The sequence below is a fragment of the Trichosurus vulpecula genome, chromosome 1 (assembly GCF_011100635.1).
Source record: "Trichosurus vulpecula isolate mTriVul1 chromosome 1, mTriVul1.pri, whole genome shotgun sequence".
NCBI lineage: Eukaryota > Metazoa > Chordata > Mammalia > Diprotodontia > Phalangeridae > Trichosurus > Trichosurus vulpecula.
Window position 1 is genome coordinate 514224220 of NC_050573.1, and position 15339 is coordinate 514239558.

A 15339-nucleotide genomic window follows, 5' to 3' on the forward strand; every position below is an offset into this window, starting at 1 on the left:
AGGAGCTCCAGAACTGTAACTTAGGATAAGTCAGCAGCTGCCACACAATCCTGGTTAGGGAATACTATACATGTAAAGGAGGTTTGAGATTTAGACAGTTTCCTAGTTTATATAAAGGCATCTAGGTGGTACAGAAGATAAAGCACTGGTCATAGTCAGGAAGACGAGTTAAAATTTGCACTCACATGTAAACCAGATAGACAACCCTGGGCATGGCATCTAGCCTCTCAGCCTCAGTTTTCTCATCTGTAAAGTGAGGCTAAGGATAGCACCTTGGGAAGATAGTTGAAATTTGTGAATCACTTTGTAAACTGTAAAGTGCTATATAAATTGTAGCCACTATTTATTTTCTTCCATGCAGTTATGAGTTTGATTCCACAATTAGAATCTATTAATAGTGCTTTTTCTAGTCCTCAAGAAGATAAAGAGCTTCAAAAGCCAACTTATTAGAGCCTCATTCTAATGTTACCATTGTTAATATTTCAATATTTCAGAATCTGGTTATAATTTCTGGAAGGAATTAATACCTCTTAGAGAAATATTTAGGTTAATTGGTATGAAAGCATATTTCTGATCAGTGCTTCTTATGGAGCTATTTTCTGAAGTATTTGGTTGGCTCAAAGGTAATTCTTGGTGTTTTGTGTGTCAGAGCAGAAAGGTCAAAATATAGGGAGAAAAAATTGTGGATGGATATGTAAAACGGTGTTACCATATGGACAAAAGTGAAAAAAAAGGTCAGGGATTGTGAATCAAGAGTTCACTGCTCTATACGGCCTACTTGCCTTCTCCTAATCGGCTGTCCAGGCTCATGGTCACTACTGCCAGATGGGTTTCGTCTCCGGGAATAAGGGAACTTTGGTGATTTATTACGGTCACTGGAACAATTGTACAGTCCTCTGGAGTTAAGAATATAACAGAAAACAATTAAAACCCTCAAATTCAACAATTACAACCCAAGCCAAAGAAATCCTTACAAGACTCCCCTTTGTTTAAAGATAGTGTAATTTTCTAGCCTGGCAAAGATAGCAAAAAGAAATGAACCAACATGAGACATCATTATTTGTAGGCATAGATACATGGCATTAACAAATGAATATGCGAGAAATAATTAGAGCCTGACAAGAGGCCATAATGAAATAATCTTTGTTGTAAGCAATTCTAAGCTAAACATGATTTTTAAAAATAAGAAATGATGATAATAACCATTATAATTGTATACGGTTCTAAAGGGAGCCCTTCCTCTCACAATAACCCTGTGAAATAGATAATACATGCATTCTGATTTACACACTAAGAATATGAGGATAATTAACTGACTTAACCAGCCAGTAAGTATTATTGTTGGGATATGAACCCAGGCCTCCTAAATTCATATGTTCACAGTTAAACTTTCCATTAAGCAGTCATTGAAAAGGAGGAAATTCTGACTAATAAATCTTTGACATTAAGTGTGGTTAATTAGCATAAGCTAATTTCTATATAAAAATTTTCCAGCAGTGTTTCACATTAGACTATGTTCTGTTGAGATCTTTACTCAGCAACTGCGGTTCCTGAAGGTTTAGGAACTTCATAATTTACATACTGACAGCTAGCAGACAGGCAATCAAATTCTTTTATTCACAGGATCTCCTTTGATACAGTCTATGGTTTACAATGATAAAAATGATGAACTTTACCCCTGGGGTCCATTTTCCTCCCATGGTGCATTTGTTTTGCTTCTTTGGGTTTCAGGGCTATTTTCAAATTTTGACTTCTTAAAGCTTTTAATTGAAAAAAGAAAAATCCAAATCAAGACATAAAATCTAAATTGAAAAAAGGTATTAATTAATATGCAAGTTTCTTCAGTCAACCTTATGTGACTTAAAACATTCTAATGTTAAACTCCCAAAGGGAATATATATATATTTCCATTTCTGCTTATGCTGTTTCAACTCAGTAAGAAAGAGTAAGGCTATTAATCACTATATATTGAATGGCCTGTATCCTTAAGCTTATCCCAATTTTCAAGGGAAGAGGAAGAAAGAAGACAAAGTCAAAGGAACCAAACCTGCAATTTCCTATTGAGGCTAACCACTTACTTCCTTACAGTGACAGGGATATGCTTGGGTTCTAGCCCTGGCTATAAGTTATGGTCCAAGACTTAAGTCTAGGCAATCCAAACTGATATTTTCTGGCCAAATCTTGAAATTTCAAATTGAATTTCTATTCCTACTTCGTGACAAAGAAATACTTCTGCCCTGAAAATATCTCTTGAACAGCAAGATCCATGAAGTCAATACTTAAAATAAATTATTTCAGATTTCGTTAGAAGGACAAATACTAAAGTTGAAGCTTCAGTATTTTGATAAGAGAGGACTCATTGGAAAAGACTCTGCTGGGAAAAATTGAAGGCAAGAGGAGAAAGGAATGGGAGAGGGTGAGATGGATAGATAATGTTATGAAAGCCACGAATATGACCTTGAAGTCAGACTTTGGGAGATAGTGGAGGATAGAAGGGCCTGGCTTGCTATAGTCCATTGGGTCACAAAGAGTTAGACACAACTCAACAAAACAAAGTTAGATCAGGTTCTTTTGCATACATTGTTCTAAGGAGACTGATTCTCTTTTCTTTATTGCCTGATAGAAAAAGAAGGATTTAATAGAAAGCTGGGTTTAAAACTAGATTAAGAACTAAGTGATATTTCTTGAAAGTGCCACATTGATTTGGGCCAGTCAGTTAAGGCTGTTGACTAGGTTTTTCTCTTTTCTCCTTCCCAATGTGCTTTTGAAATCATTTGCTGGAACTCACTTAGTTCATCATTGTTTTGATGCTTCCTACTTTGTGTTATAGTTTGATATCTGATATTTCTGGGCTCCTTGTTGCTCAGTCATTCAGTTGTGTCCCATTCTTCTACTTTAGCTAGGAGATGGAAAGATTAAACTAAACATTCACATCTTGGGTATCAGTGAACTTGAATGGATGAGAGTGGGTGATTTTAATTCAAGTGGCATTACACAAAGTACTGTGGACAGAAATCCCTTAGAAGAAATGGAGTAACCCTCATAGCCAATAAAAAGATGAGAAGTAGGGGAGTGTCTTTTCATTTTTTAAAAATGTATTTATTTTTAGTTTTCAACACTCATTTCCACAAGATTTTGAGTTACAAATTTTCTCCCCATCTCTACCCTCCCCCCCACCCCAAGATGGCATGTATTCTGATTGCCCCTTTCCCCAGTCTGCCCTCCCTTCTATCACCCCACTCCCCCCTCATTTATCCCTTTAACCCTTACTTTCTTGAAGGACAACATAGATTTCTATACCCCACTGTCTGTATATCTTATTTCCCAGTTGCATGTAAAAACAGTTTCTAACATTTGCTTTTAGAACTTTGAGTTCCAAATTCGCTCCCTTCTTCCCTCCCCACCACCCCCCTTGAGAAAGCAAGCAATTCAATATAGGTTATACATGTATTGTTATGCAAAACACTTCCATAACACTCATATTGTGAAAGATTATATTTCCCTCCATCCTATCCTGTCCCACATTTATTCACTTTTCTCCTTTGACCCTGTCCCTTTTCAAAAGTGTTTGCTTCTGACTACGACCTCCCCCAATCTGCCCTCCCTTCTATCATCCCCCCCTCCACCCTTATCTCCTTCCCCCCTACTTTCCTGTAGGGTAAGATACCCAATTGAGTGTGTATGTTATTCCCTCCTTAAGATGAATCCACTGAGAGTAAGGTTCACTCATTCCCTTTCACCTATCCCCTATTTCCTTCCATTACAACAGTTTTTTCTTGCCTCTTTCATGTGAGATAATTTATCCCATTCTATCTCTCCCTTTTTCCTTCTCTCAATATATTCCTCTCTCACCCCTTAATTTTATTTTTTAGACATCACTTCATATTCAACACACCCTGTGTGCTCTCTCTCTCTCTCTCTCTCTCTCTCTCTCTCTATATATATATATATATATGTATATATGTATGTGTGTGTATGTATGTATGTATGTATGTATATTCCCTTCAACTACCCTAATACTGAGAAAGGTCTCATGAGTTATAAATATCATCTTTCCATGTAGGAATGTAAACATTCAACTTTCTCTTTCCTGTTTACCTTTTCATGCTTCTCTTGATTCTTGTACTTGAAAGTCAAATTTTCTATTCAGCTCTGGTCTTTTCATCAAGAATTCTTGAAAGTCCTATACTTCATTGAAAATCCATTTTTTCCCCTGAAGTATTATACTCAGTTTTGCTGGGTTGGTGATTCTTGGTTTTAAGCCTAGCTTGTTTGACCTCTGGAATATCATATTCCAAGCCTTTTGTTCCCTTATTGTAGAAGCTGCTAGATCTTGTGTTATCTTGATTGTGTTCACACAATACTCGAATTGTTTCTTTCTAGCTACTTGTAATATTTTCTCCTTTATGTGGGAATTCTGGAATTTGGCTATAATATTCTTAGGAGTTTTCCTTTTGGGATCTATTTCTCCTTTTTTTTGGATGGGGGAAGGCAAGGCAATTGGGGTTAAGTGACTTGCCCACAGTCACACAGCTAGTGTCAAGTGTCTGAGGCCTGATTTGAACTCACGTCCTCTTGACTCCAGGGCCAGTGCTCTATTCACTAGGCCACTTAGCTGCCCCTAGGATCTTTTTCAAGAGGCAATCTGTGGATTCATTCCATTTCTATTTTACACTCTGGTTCTAGAATATAAGAGCAGTTTTCCTTGATAATTTCTTAAAAGATGATGTCCAGGGTCTTTTTTTGATCATGGCTTTCAGGTAGTCCAATAATTTTTAAATTATCACTCCTGGATCTATTTTCCAGGTCAGTGGTTTTTCCAATGAGATATTTCACATTGTCTCCAATTTTTTAATTCTTTTGGTTCTGTTTTATAATTTCTTGATTTCTCATAAAGTCATTAACTTCCATTTGCTCCATTCTAATTTTTTTTTTAAAAAAACAACAAAACTTTATTTATTTATACATTAATGTTGAGGGCTAGACTGGAGCTTAAGAAAAAAAAAGAAAAGAAAAACAGTCTATGATACAGAGTCCTGAACAGAAGGGAGAAGAGGAAGAAGACAGGTTATGAAGAAGGGAAAAAGACACACACACACACATACACATAGACACAAGATGAGGGAAGGTAGGCTGGGCAGCCAGGGTCAGGGCTCTTGGCTAGTCACCTGCTTCATGTAGGTTTCCAGCAGGTACTTTTTAAAGGCTGTAGGGTTTGTCCAAAGTTCAGCAGCATGTGTGTTCAGTGGGCTGTCAATGTTGGGTTCTCCCAGCAGGCTCTGGATAGACAGCAGGATGGTCCTGACATCATACAGAGCTGACCACTTGTCCTTGAGGATGTCCAAACAGATATTGCCTTGGGTGTCCACATTAGGATGGTAACAAGGTGTGACAAATTTCACAGTGGGAGCATTATATGGATAGCCACTGGGGAACTCCAGGGAGAGCTTGTACCTTAAGTCTTCATATACTGTCCCAGCTGCCCCATGGATGGTCCCAACCCACTTGAAGAGATTGTCTGACTCTGGGAAGGCAGAAATTCCTTTGTCTCCAGACATCATTAGGGTCATCAATTCCTGCTGTAACCTCTTGCCCACGGACCCGCGGGCCGCGCCTGCCCCAGGCTCAGCCCCTTTGCGGGCAGCGGCGGCGCTAGCAGCGGCCGGGTCGCGATTCTGCGAGGCCATGGGGGACCGGAGATAAAAGAAGAGAAACTCCCGGGTGGCAACTGCGGGGCCTGCTCCATTCTAATTTTTAAGAAATCATTTTCTTCAGTGAGTTTTGGACCTCCTTTTCCAGTTGGCCAATTCTGCTTTTTAAGGCATTCTTCTCCTCATTGACTTTTTGGACTTCTTTTGCCATTTGTGTTAGTCTATTTTTTAAGGTGTTATTTTCTTCAGTATTTTTAGGGGTCTCTTTTAGGAAGCTGTTGACTTGTTTTTCATTATTTTCTTGCATCCATCTCATTTCTTTTCCCAATTTTTCCTCTACTTCTCTTACTTGACTTTCAAAATCCTTTTTGAGGTCTTCCATGGCCTGAGACCAATTCATATTTTTCTTGGAGGCTTTTGATGTAGGATCTTTTGACTTTGTTGTCTTCTTCTGGCTGTATGTTTTGATCTTTGTCACCAAAGTAAGATTCTATAGTCTGAGTTTTTGTACACTATCTGCTCATTTTCCCAGCCAATTACTTGACTTTTGAGCTCTTTGTCAAGGTATGACTTTGCTTCCAGAGTGGAGAGTGCTCTGTCCCAAGCTTCAGGGGTTTTGTGCTGCTGTTTTCCAAGCTACTTGTAGGCATCTGTAAATTTTCAGTTCTTCTCAGGTGGTATGATCCAAGGGGAGGTGTTTAGTTCTCTACTACCCTGTGCCCTCGTCTGTGAGTGACCTCAGGCACTCTTTTCTGCCCTGGAACTGCTAGGAGGACTTCTTCTGCACAGCTACCACAAGTTCTGCCACACCAGCACTCCTCCTCCCCCCAGGACCACCAATCAGGACTGTGACCCAGATCCAAGCAGGGGCAAAGCAAGAGAATCCTGCCTCAGTGCCGGCAAAGAGATCCTTGCATTCCTGCTCTGATCAACTGCTTGGATCCCCACACAATCTGTGGGCCTGGACCTTTGGAAGCAGCTGCTGCTGCTGCAGCCACCTTCACTGCCCTGGGGCTGGGGCCAGACTGTACTCTTCTCTCACCCAGGTCTGACACAGTTTTCCCCCAACCTACTACATTATCTTTGGCATTTGTGGGTTGAGAAGTCTGGAAATTGCCACAGCTCAGTGATTCAGTCCCCTGAGGCCTACACTGCCTGGCCTGCTCTGTCCTGGTCTGTGCTGCCACGGCCCAAGCTGGGCTATGTTCCACTCCCAGCATGGTGTGAGAGATGCTTCCCAGTGACCATCCAGGCCATCTTGGGCTGGAGACTTGTTTCACTGTCATTTCATGGTTTCTGTAGCTCTAGAATTTGTTTAGAGTCATTTTTTACAGGTTTTTGGAGGGATTTGGGGGAGAGCTCAAGCAAGTCCTTGCTTTTACTCTGCCATCTTGGATCCCCCTCTCCACCAACCCCCCCCCCCCCACAGTGTCTTTTCAGATCTCTTGATTCAAGCCTCCCTTGATTTTTAGAATTTTGTAACATTTCCTTTTGATATTTTGGCATGTCATTGTTCTTTCTATTTATACTGTTGTATTTACTGTGTTAGTGTTTTCTTGATTCTGCTTACTTTGCTCTGCATCAGTTCATATAGATCTTTCCAAGTTCATCTGTATTCTTCACACACATCATGTAGGACAGTTTGTTTAGCCATTCCTCAATTAATAGTCATATATTTTCTTTCTAATTCTTTGTTATCACAAGTGTATTGTTCATGTATTTTTGCTTAATTTGAAGATCTCCTCATCCATTAATAGGTCTACAGGACCTGCTTGAATCACACGGAAGCATAAGTCACATGTAGTGGGAGGAACTTGTTAAATGGGTGGAGCAGGAAGATTAGAGCAGAGTCAAGAGGAAGTGAGGTCAGAGTAGTTAGAACTGAGGGAGAGAGGATGCAGGTAAGCAGCTAGGATTGTGAGTGTTTGTTTGTGGGAAGGCTTTGGGATGGAGTTGCTCTCTGTAGTGATAATGTGTTTTAACTTTTGGATGGATTCGGTTTACTGCTGTTGGGATTTGGCTTTCTGGTGTCTGAATAAATGTTTTGCTTCTGTCTTCTATATGGAGAATCTGTTATGTTTTGCAATTCAGAACCACGTAGGCACATTCATAGCAATGGCAACTGCTGTGAATATTGCCTTGGCGATACAAGTGCTCCTATAAATATTTTGGATTACAAAGGGACTTTTTTCTTACCTGTGGCAATAATAGTCTCTGGTTCAAAGGGTATGGACATTTATTCACTTTATTTGCATAATTGCAAAAGCTTCCCAGAATGGATGTACTATTTCACAGGTCCACTAACAATGTATTAATGTGCCTATCTTCCCCTTGCAACACTGATTTACCATTTTCAAACCACTTTTACCAATTTGCAGAGTGTAAATGTGCATTTCTCTGTGTGTGTGTGTGTGTGTGTGTGTGTGTGTGTGTTTTGGAGGGGGGAAGGCAGGGCAATTGGGGTTAAGTGACTTGACCAAGGTCACAGCTAGTAAGTGTGTCAAGTGTCTGAGGCCGGATGTGAACTCAGGTCCTCCTGATTCCAGGACTCTCTTCATTGTGCCACCTAGCTGTCCTATGTGCATTTCTCTTAATACTGACTTATTTTCATGTGGTTTTGAATGCTTTGCGACTTCTTGGAGAGCTATTTGTTCATATCCTCTATTTATCTATTGGAGAATGGCTATTAGTTTTATATATAAATTGTTGACATACTTCAATAACAAATCTTTCTAAGAGAAATTCGATACCAAGTTTTTTACCCATTCAATGACTTCCCTTATCTTGGATACATTAATGTTGTCTGTGTGGAAGGTTTTCAGTTTTAAATAATCAAAGCAATCAAATCTATTATCTTTTGTCATTGCCTCTTTTTTTCTTTGATTAAGATTAAGATATAACACTCTTACCCATGGCTAATGAAAAGACACATGACCTGTTCCTCTTCTAACTTTTAGTTAGAATGTTAGAATATTAGTATGATATTTAAATTAAGGTTTTAGATATTCTTTATGTATTATGCAGTACGGTATATGTTATTGGTTTAAACCTTATTTCTGTCAGACTACTTTGTAGGTCATTGTCTCCTAAATAATTTGTTTTCCACTTTATCTCAAACACTAGCTTATTAAGATCTATTTTTAATTTCCCTTGTCCAGCCTGTTCCACTTGTCTCCAACCACACGGTTTAGATCAGGGTTGGGGAACAGATTGTTCTGTGAAGTTTGGATTCGGTCAAAGGGCTGCACTTGAGGACCTAGATGGCCACAGGTTCCCCCACACCTGGTTTAGATGATTGCCACTTAGTAATAGTTTGAAGTCTGGAAGTGCTATTATGACTTCCCATCATTTCCATTGATATTCTAGATCTTTTTGTTTTTCCCCAAATGCATTTTATTTTAGCAAGCAAGCTCTGTATGGTATCCTCTTGGTAGTTTGATATAGCATTCAAAGTGTAAATCAATATTAGTAGAATTATCATTTGCATGGCCTAGCCATAAGCACTATTCCTCTAGCTATTTAATTGGTTCCTTAATTCTTTAATAAGGAGTGTTTTATAACTGAATCTGTGAGTCTTTTGTGTGCTTTGGTAGGTTGATCCTACAGGTAGACTAAAGCAGCTCTATTTTGTGTATACCTGGCCTGTTCATATTGCAGCCCCTGCTTTGTTTGTGATCCCTCCCTTTCTCCTGAAGAAAACTACAACAGTCTCACTTTGAAAAAAAATGGCCAACACAAAGAAAAAACTTTCCTGTTACATGTTCCAATCCTCAACAACAAGTCCTGTCCAAGCCATAGGTGCCCTATCCTCAATCTACCTCCTGCCTAAATGAGACCTATATAAACTTTGTCCTTTTGTGGAACTTCCTTGCGGGTGAACTCATTATAAACCCTTGTTTATTTTCCAAAAAATTATGGTTCTAGTATTGATTTGTTCTGGCACCAACAATTTTATTCACAGTAAGTGGTGGCAGCAGTGGGATCCTAGTATAACAGAACCATGGACTTAGAATGCTTAAGGCTCCACTCACTCAGGATAGGCCTCAGACTGGTGCTAAGAATCCGATGAGTACTAGAATTGGCCACAACCACACCACCATTAATCCACAAAGAGCAATCTCCCCAACCTAACTGATCTGATGGTCTGCTTACAGTTACAAACAGGTTTCTCTGGATTAACTGGAAAGACTTCTGCCACCAGTAGGCACTCCTATGTCTCATCTTGCTTTGGTTCATTTCCCCTTAGGGCCAGTAGTCCTTGCCAGCTAGGAAAGGACTCCCAGCTGTGTCCTCTCCCTAGTTAGTTAGATGTAAATGGGCACTATGGTGTTGGAACTATAGTCAGTGGCAGGCCGTCTTGGGCATGGAGCTATGATAGTAATCTTGAAACAAAGGGCTGACTGGAAAGCTGAGGACGTCACCTGTAGGGGTATACCTGGCAGGGAATCAGCATATATGAGCCCAGGACCTGAAGCAGCTGTACCTGCTATGGAAAGCAAAGGCTAAGGTATTCAGTTGAACCATATGACACCCCTCCCGCTGAAATCGACCCCATGTTATGAAATAACCCTGTAGATTATGAATAGCCTCCAGCCTACCCAGACTATGGGGTCAGCCACTTTCATTTTGTGACTGCAGGATACCTCCAAAGGGAATATTTGGAGTATTGTTTGTGTTGTGTATTTATCTCCTCATTCTGAAAGCAGAAATGGGCTTAGAACAGTCCTAAGCCCACTGCTGAGGTAAGATGTTCAAACTATGTAGTCCTCAGATCACTAAGTACTTAATCAAAATAGCATTTTTATACTCTAGTAATCTTGCTTTGTAGTTTCTCTAAGAAGCCCCTTTTGACCTGCGCAATTTAGTTCAACTGAGAGGTACACCCTAGGCAGATGTATAACTTTGTGTGTGTGTGTGTGTGTGTGTGTGTGTGTGTATGTTATAGGGAAGCAATTAAGAAAAAGATTAATGTGTGTGTGTGTGTGTGTGTGTGTGTTACAGGGAAGCAATTAAGAAAAAAGATTAAGAAATGAGAATGAAAAACTCAAAGGAGCTTATGGGAGAAACTGAGGCCCTTCAGAAAAAAGTCAAGCCAGAGTCTGGCACCTCCACTGCCACTTTCTCAACCTATTTTGAGGGCTGGCTGGATCCCAAGGGCAGTTCAACAGGGTCTAACAGTAAGATCACCCTTTAGAAAACAACCACTATCTGAGACCTCTCCAGAAGGACCCATCCCAAGTGAGAGCAGGAAGCCTAACCTTAAGCCTCTGTGTGACTTCCCCTAAGCTAGTGCATCTACACAGTCAGATCAGAGCTCCAGGTCTGGAGAAATGAATGCTCCAAGACAAGCCAGGGGAGTTTACTGAGAAATTATAGATCCCTTTAGAGTATACTGATTGACTTTAGCAGACACAAACCATTTGACTATCTTTATTGGCAAAGACCTGTGATCCCAGGCTCAAAGTTAAGCTTTCTGGCCAAAATCTCTACCTAGGGCCCCCAACTACATGGAACAGGAACTTGTTGTTTAGTCATTTAAGTCATGTCCAACTCTTTGTGATTAAGTGTTAAGTGACTTGCTCAGGGTCACACAGTGAGTGTCTAAAGCCAGATCTGAATTCAGGAAGATGAGTCTTCCTGACTCCAGGCCTGGCACTCTGTGTATTGTGGTGCTACCTAGCTGCCCCATAAAGAAATACAAACACACATGGGAAAAATTAAATATTAAAAAAAATAGTTAAGCAGAGTTGAACTAGTTGACTCCCATTGTCTCTTCTACCTGAGAGCATATATAATTAAAGTATATTAAGAATTTATCAGATTTCTTTACATAAAAGAATAATAGAGAAGAAATGATTGTGGTGCATGGCCCTTTTTTTGAGGGGTGAGGGGAGATGGCACAGATAGCAGAGAGCATAACCAAGTTCAGCGATCAGAGGGTGTCACCAAACTAGGGGAAAGAAGGAGGAGGAATGAGGAATTTTGGAAATAATCCAAACTTTATTTACTTCTCAATCTCTACTGAGGCCAGTCTATTAAGAGGAATAAATATATAGGGTCTACCATCCCTCCTCATTCTCTACCCATTTTAGCCCTGCAGCTATACCATTCTTTTATTTCCTTGAAATAAATAGGTTAATCTAAGCTTATAATCTGAACTCTAATTTGGCCTGAACAATCAAACACTTGTAGTGACCTCTTAATAGACTTGTGGATATATAAGGTATCCTGACAGAAACATAACTTGAAGTGAAATTAAGACTTGAACTACTAAATCCCAGTTTGTATTATATTTTGAAGTAATATAAGCCTACCTTGCATTCTTACAACTGCTTTTGAATCTAATACCCACTTTATTCTATTACTGAGAGGACACAGTGAATAGTAGATCACTTGCCCTGGAGTTAGGAAGCGCTGAGTTCAAATCTAACATCAGACTTACTAGATGTGTGACTCTGGACAATTCTTTTAACCTCTTTCTCCTCAGTTTCCTCTCATTATGAGGAATTGAATAAGGAAATTTAGAAAGCATCTGGCACATGGCAGGAGATTAATAAAAGCACATTTCCTTTCTTCCTTTCCTCCTTATCGCACCCACATCTTTTCTTCCCTTTTCTTCTATTCTTTTTGTCTCAAAACTTTTTGATACCATCTCACGCTTTTCCTCTAGTCTCTGACAAAGAGGCCATCCTTACCAGGGCCACCCACTTCATGTGTGCACTTGAACCTATCCTCCTGTGATACTCTATACCAGATTGCTTCTTTAATCTTCCTTTCAAACTTTAAACCTCTACCCTATCAAATGATTCCTTCCTTACCATCTTCAATAAAAATGCCTTCCTCTGACCACACCAAACCTTCAAGACAGTATCCTAATGTCTGTATCCCAAAGAGATCATAAAAAAGGACCTATAGTTACAAAAATATTTATAACAGTCCTATTCGTAGTGGCAAAATATTGGAAGTTGAGGGGATGCCCATCAATTAGGGAATGGCTGCACAAGCTGTGGTATATGAATATAATGGAATACTACTGTGCAATAAGAATGATGAACAGGCAAATTTCAGAAAAACCTGGAAAGACTTGTACAAACTGATGCAAACTGAAATGAGCAGAACTAGGAAAACATTGTACATAGTATCAGTAACATTGTGTGATGATCAACTATGAATGACTCAGCTCTTCTCAGCAACACAATGATCCAAGACAAGTACAAACAACTCACGAGGGAAAATGCTATCCATATCCAGTAAAGAACAGAATGCGGATTGAATTTGTCTCTTTTTCCACAGCTGTGACACATACGGAAATGTGTTTTACGTGATAGCACATATATAAACTATATTAAACTGCCTACTATTTTTAGAAGACAGGAGGGGAGGGATGCTGAGAGAAAAATTTGGAACTCGAAGCCTTGTAAAAATAAATGCTAAAAATTTTTTAAATATAACATTGGAGAAAACATATTATTTAAATGAAAAAGAAAAAGATAGTATCCTAACTGCAATTCACTGCCTTCACTTTTTCCTGTTTTTCATTCTTCAACCCTTTGCAACTTAAATCATAACTGAACTGTTCTTTTAAAGGCCAAATTTTTTTTTTCTGCCTGTTGCATTTAACTATCTTGCATTTCTGACTGTTTCTTACATCATGATCCCTAACTGTAAGTATTCCCAAAGGTTACATCCTGGCCCCTTTCTTTTCTCCTTCTATTTGTATTCTCTCTCTCTCTCTCTCTCTCTCTCTCTCTCTCTCTCTCTCTCTCTCATTAAACTCCAACATTTACAATTTTGAGCTTCAGTTATGTATTACCAATTGCCCTTCTGGAGACAGTGTGTCTAAAACTGAAAAACCTCCCCCACTTCCCTGAACCTCCCTATTTCTGGCATCACCATCGTTCCAGTGTCTGTTTTATAATCTCACCTCATATATCCAATCACTTGGGAAATAATACCTTTTCTACCTTGACCGCATCTCCTGCATTTTTCTGACTCCCACTTATACAGCTCCCACTTCTTTCCTGTCTCAAGTCTTTCCACTCTAGTCCATGGTACACACTGCTACCAAAGTAATTTTTCATAAGTATAGCTCTGACCTTGAGGCTTCTCTCTTCAACCAACTCCAGTGAACCCTTGGGATAAAATAATTTTCTTGTTTCAGCTATCCTTGTATCTTCATTGCATATTACTTTCCTCCCACACTCTGGGATCAAGCCAAACTGGCATTTTCTTACATACTAGGCTTTATCCCAGTGGCCATTACCATGCCTGGCGTTTGCAATTTACTAGTTCCATCTACTAGAATACCTCTCTTCCTTTAAGATACAGCTCAGGCACTATGTTCTTAAGCCTTTCCTGTTCCTGCAAATGCTATTACCTTCCATGTCAAGCCATCCTGTGTTTAACTAATCTAACTCAAACTATCGATTTTTAGTCTTGATGTTCTGCCATAAGCAGCAGGCGCCCCATTTCCTTAGCTTCCTGCCAGGAACTCAGTATTGTCTCGGATTGTTTAGTTGATGACTGTGGTAGTCTATGACAACTGATAACTGTTACATAAAGGACAGCAAGGGAGCTGTACTGAGGCTACCGATTATCACTTTTCATTGGATTACTTTCCAGGGACTACACTATGGAATTAGGTGAACCTGCTAAGAGGTGGCTATGTCTCTTCGGGAGGAAATTCCCAGGACCTCAGATAAGCAAGGATATTAAATCTCTATTGTCTAGGTCGAATTGGCTATTAAAGAGGAAAGGGAAAGGTAATCAGGAGGGGAGACTCTTGGCCTCTGAAAGAAGAACCAAGAAGCAATGGGTAGATGTTGCAAAAAGTCTAATTTAAACTTGATAGGAAAAACTTTCTAATGAGTGATGTCTGAAAGTTGGTGGGTTCTCCTTAGAGGCCTTCAAAGTCTGGACTTCTTGTGAAGATTGATTTTGGATATAAGTAGGCATTATCAACTCAAGATGCTGTCATTCTTAAAGCAGCCTAAATATACGAGTATCCTGAAATGCATCATTGGCATTATTATCGGCTTTCCAACTCTCAATTTGATGATTCTGTGTACCCTTGGAGAACACTGGCTGACTCATAAGAATTACAAATTTTATTTTAAAAAAATCAAATGAGCAAATTCTTACCTTTGCTGACATCTAAGACAGTTGTCCTCCACCCCTATTCTAAGCCATAATCTGTTGTGTTTCCTTGGTCATGTGCACTAACCTTTTAACTGGCAGGGGTGCAATAATTTTGGTGGTTCCTTCATTTACTCCATTTTCCATATTTGCAGTAACCTGGTTTATACTGTTTGATCCTAATTGCCAAAAAAGAGAGAGAGAAAAGGACATCGAAGGAGATTGAGCAAAAGAAGCTCCAATAATTCATGCATTCAACAAACATTTATTAATTGCCTAGTATTTAGGTAGGGGCTGGGTATACAGCACTTTGAAATTTGTTGTCCGACTTGCAACAGCGTTGTTACGTTTGTGGGCATATTTAATTATCTTCTTTTAGAGGGAAGGAGTATGATATTTGTAGGAGACTTTATTAATATCGGGCAGATTACTAGTGTTTTAGACTTGAAGTCAAGTTGATTGATTCACTGATATGAATCATTTACTGGTTCAAACTCTAGTGCTTTGCTTACTAATGAAGAGACTAAAAAAAGAAACAAGAGTTCCACTTAAG

The 15339-nt window shown here is 39.4% G+C and overlaps 2 protein-coding genes across 4 annotated transcripts in view; both read right to left on the minus strand.

The window, feature by feature from the left end:
• Positions 1–15339, minus strand: part of EPB41L4A (erythrocyte membrane protein band 4.1 like 4A) — a 194507-nt gene that overhangs the window by 25709 nt on the left and 153459 nt on the right. Inside the window, exons 13-15 of the mRNA XM_036740959.1 lie at positions 14875–14965; positions 1677–1760; positions 783–896 (exon numbers count right to left, since the gene is read on the minus strand). Coding sequence (XP_036596854.1) covers positions 783–896; positions 1677–1760; positions 14875–14965 — 289 coding nt within the window. The remainder of the gene's footprint in view (positions 1–782; positions 897–1676; positions 1761–14874; positions 14966–15339) is intronic.
• LOC118833586 (ubiquitin-conjugating enzyme E2 C) lies at positions 4958–5687 on the minus strand. 3 transcript variants are annotated; one of them, XM_036740963.1, is made up of 2 exons: positions 5559–5687; positions 4958–5471 (listed from the first exon to the last, which is right to left on the minus strand). In XM_036740963.1, exons 1-2 carry the CDS (start codon positions 5685–5687, stop codon positions 5148–5150), a joined length of 453 nt encoding a protein of 150 aa, XP_036596858.1. In that variant the 3' UTR covers positions 4958–5147. The 3 variants fall into 3 exon arrangements, with proteins under 3 accessions (XP_036596858.1, XP_036596857.1, XP_036596856.1); XM_036740962.1 differs by having other exon boundaries at positions 4958–5330; positions 5394–5687; XM_036740961.1 differs by having other exon boundaries at positions 4958–5687.

What these genes read in the sequence shown, in the direction of transcription:
- LOC118833586 (XM_036740961.1), bottom strand. Translation starts at nt 5,687, where the DNA reads ATGGCCTCGCAGAATCGCGACCCGGCCGCTGCTAGCGCCGCCGCTGCC.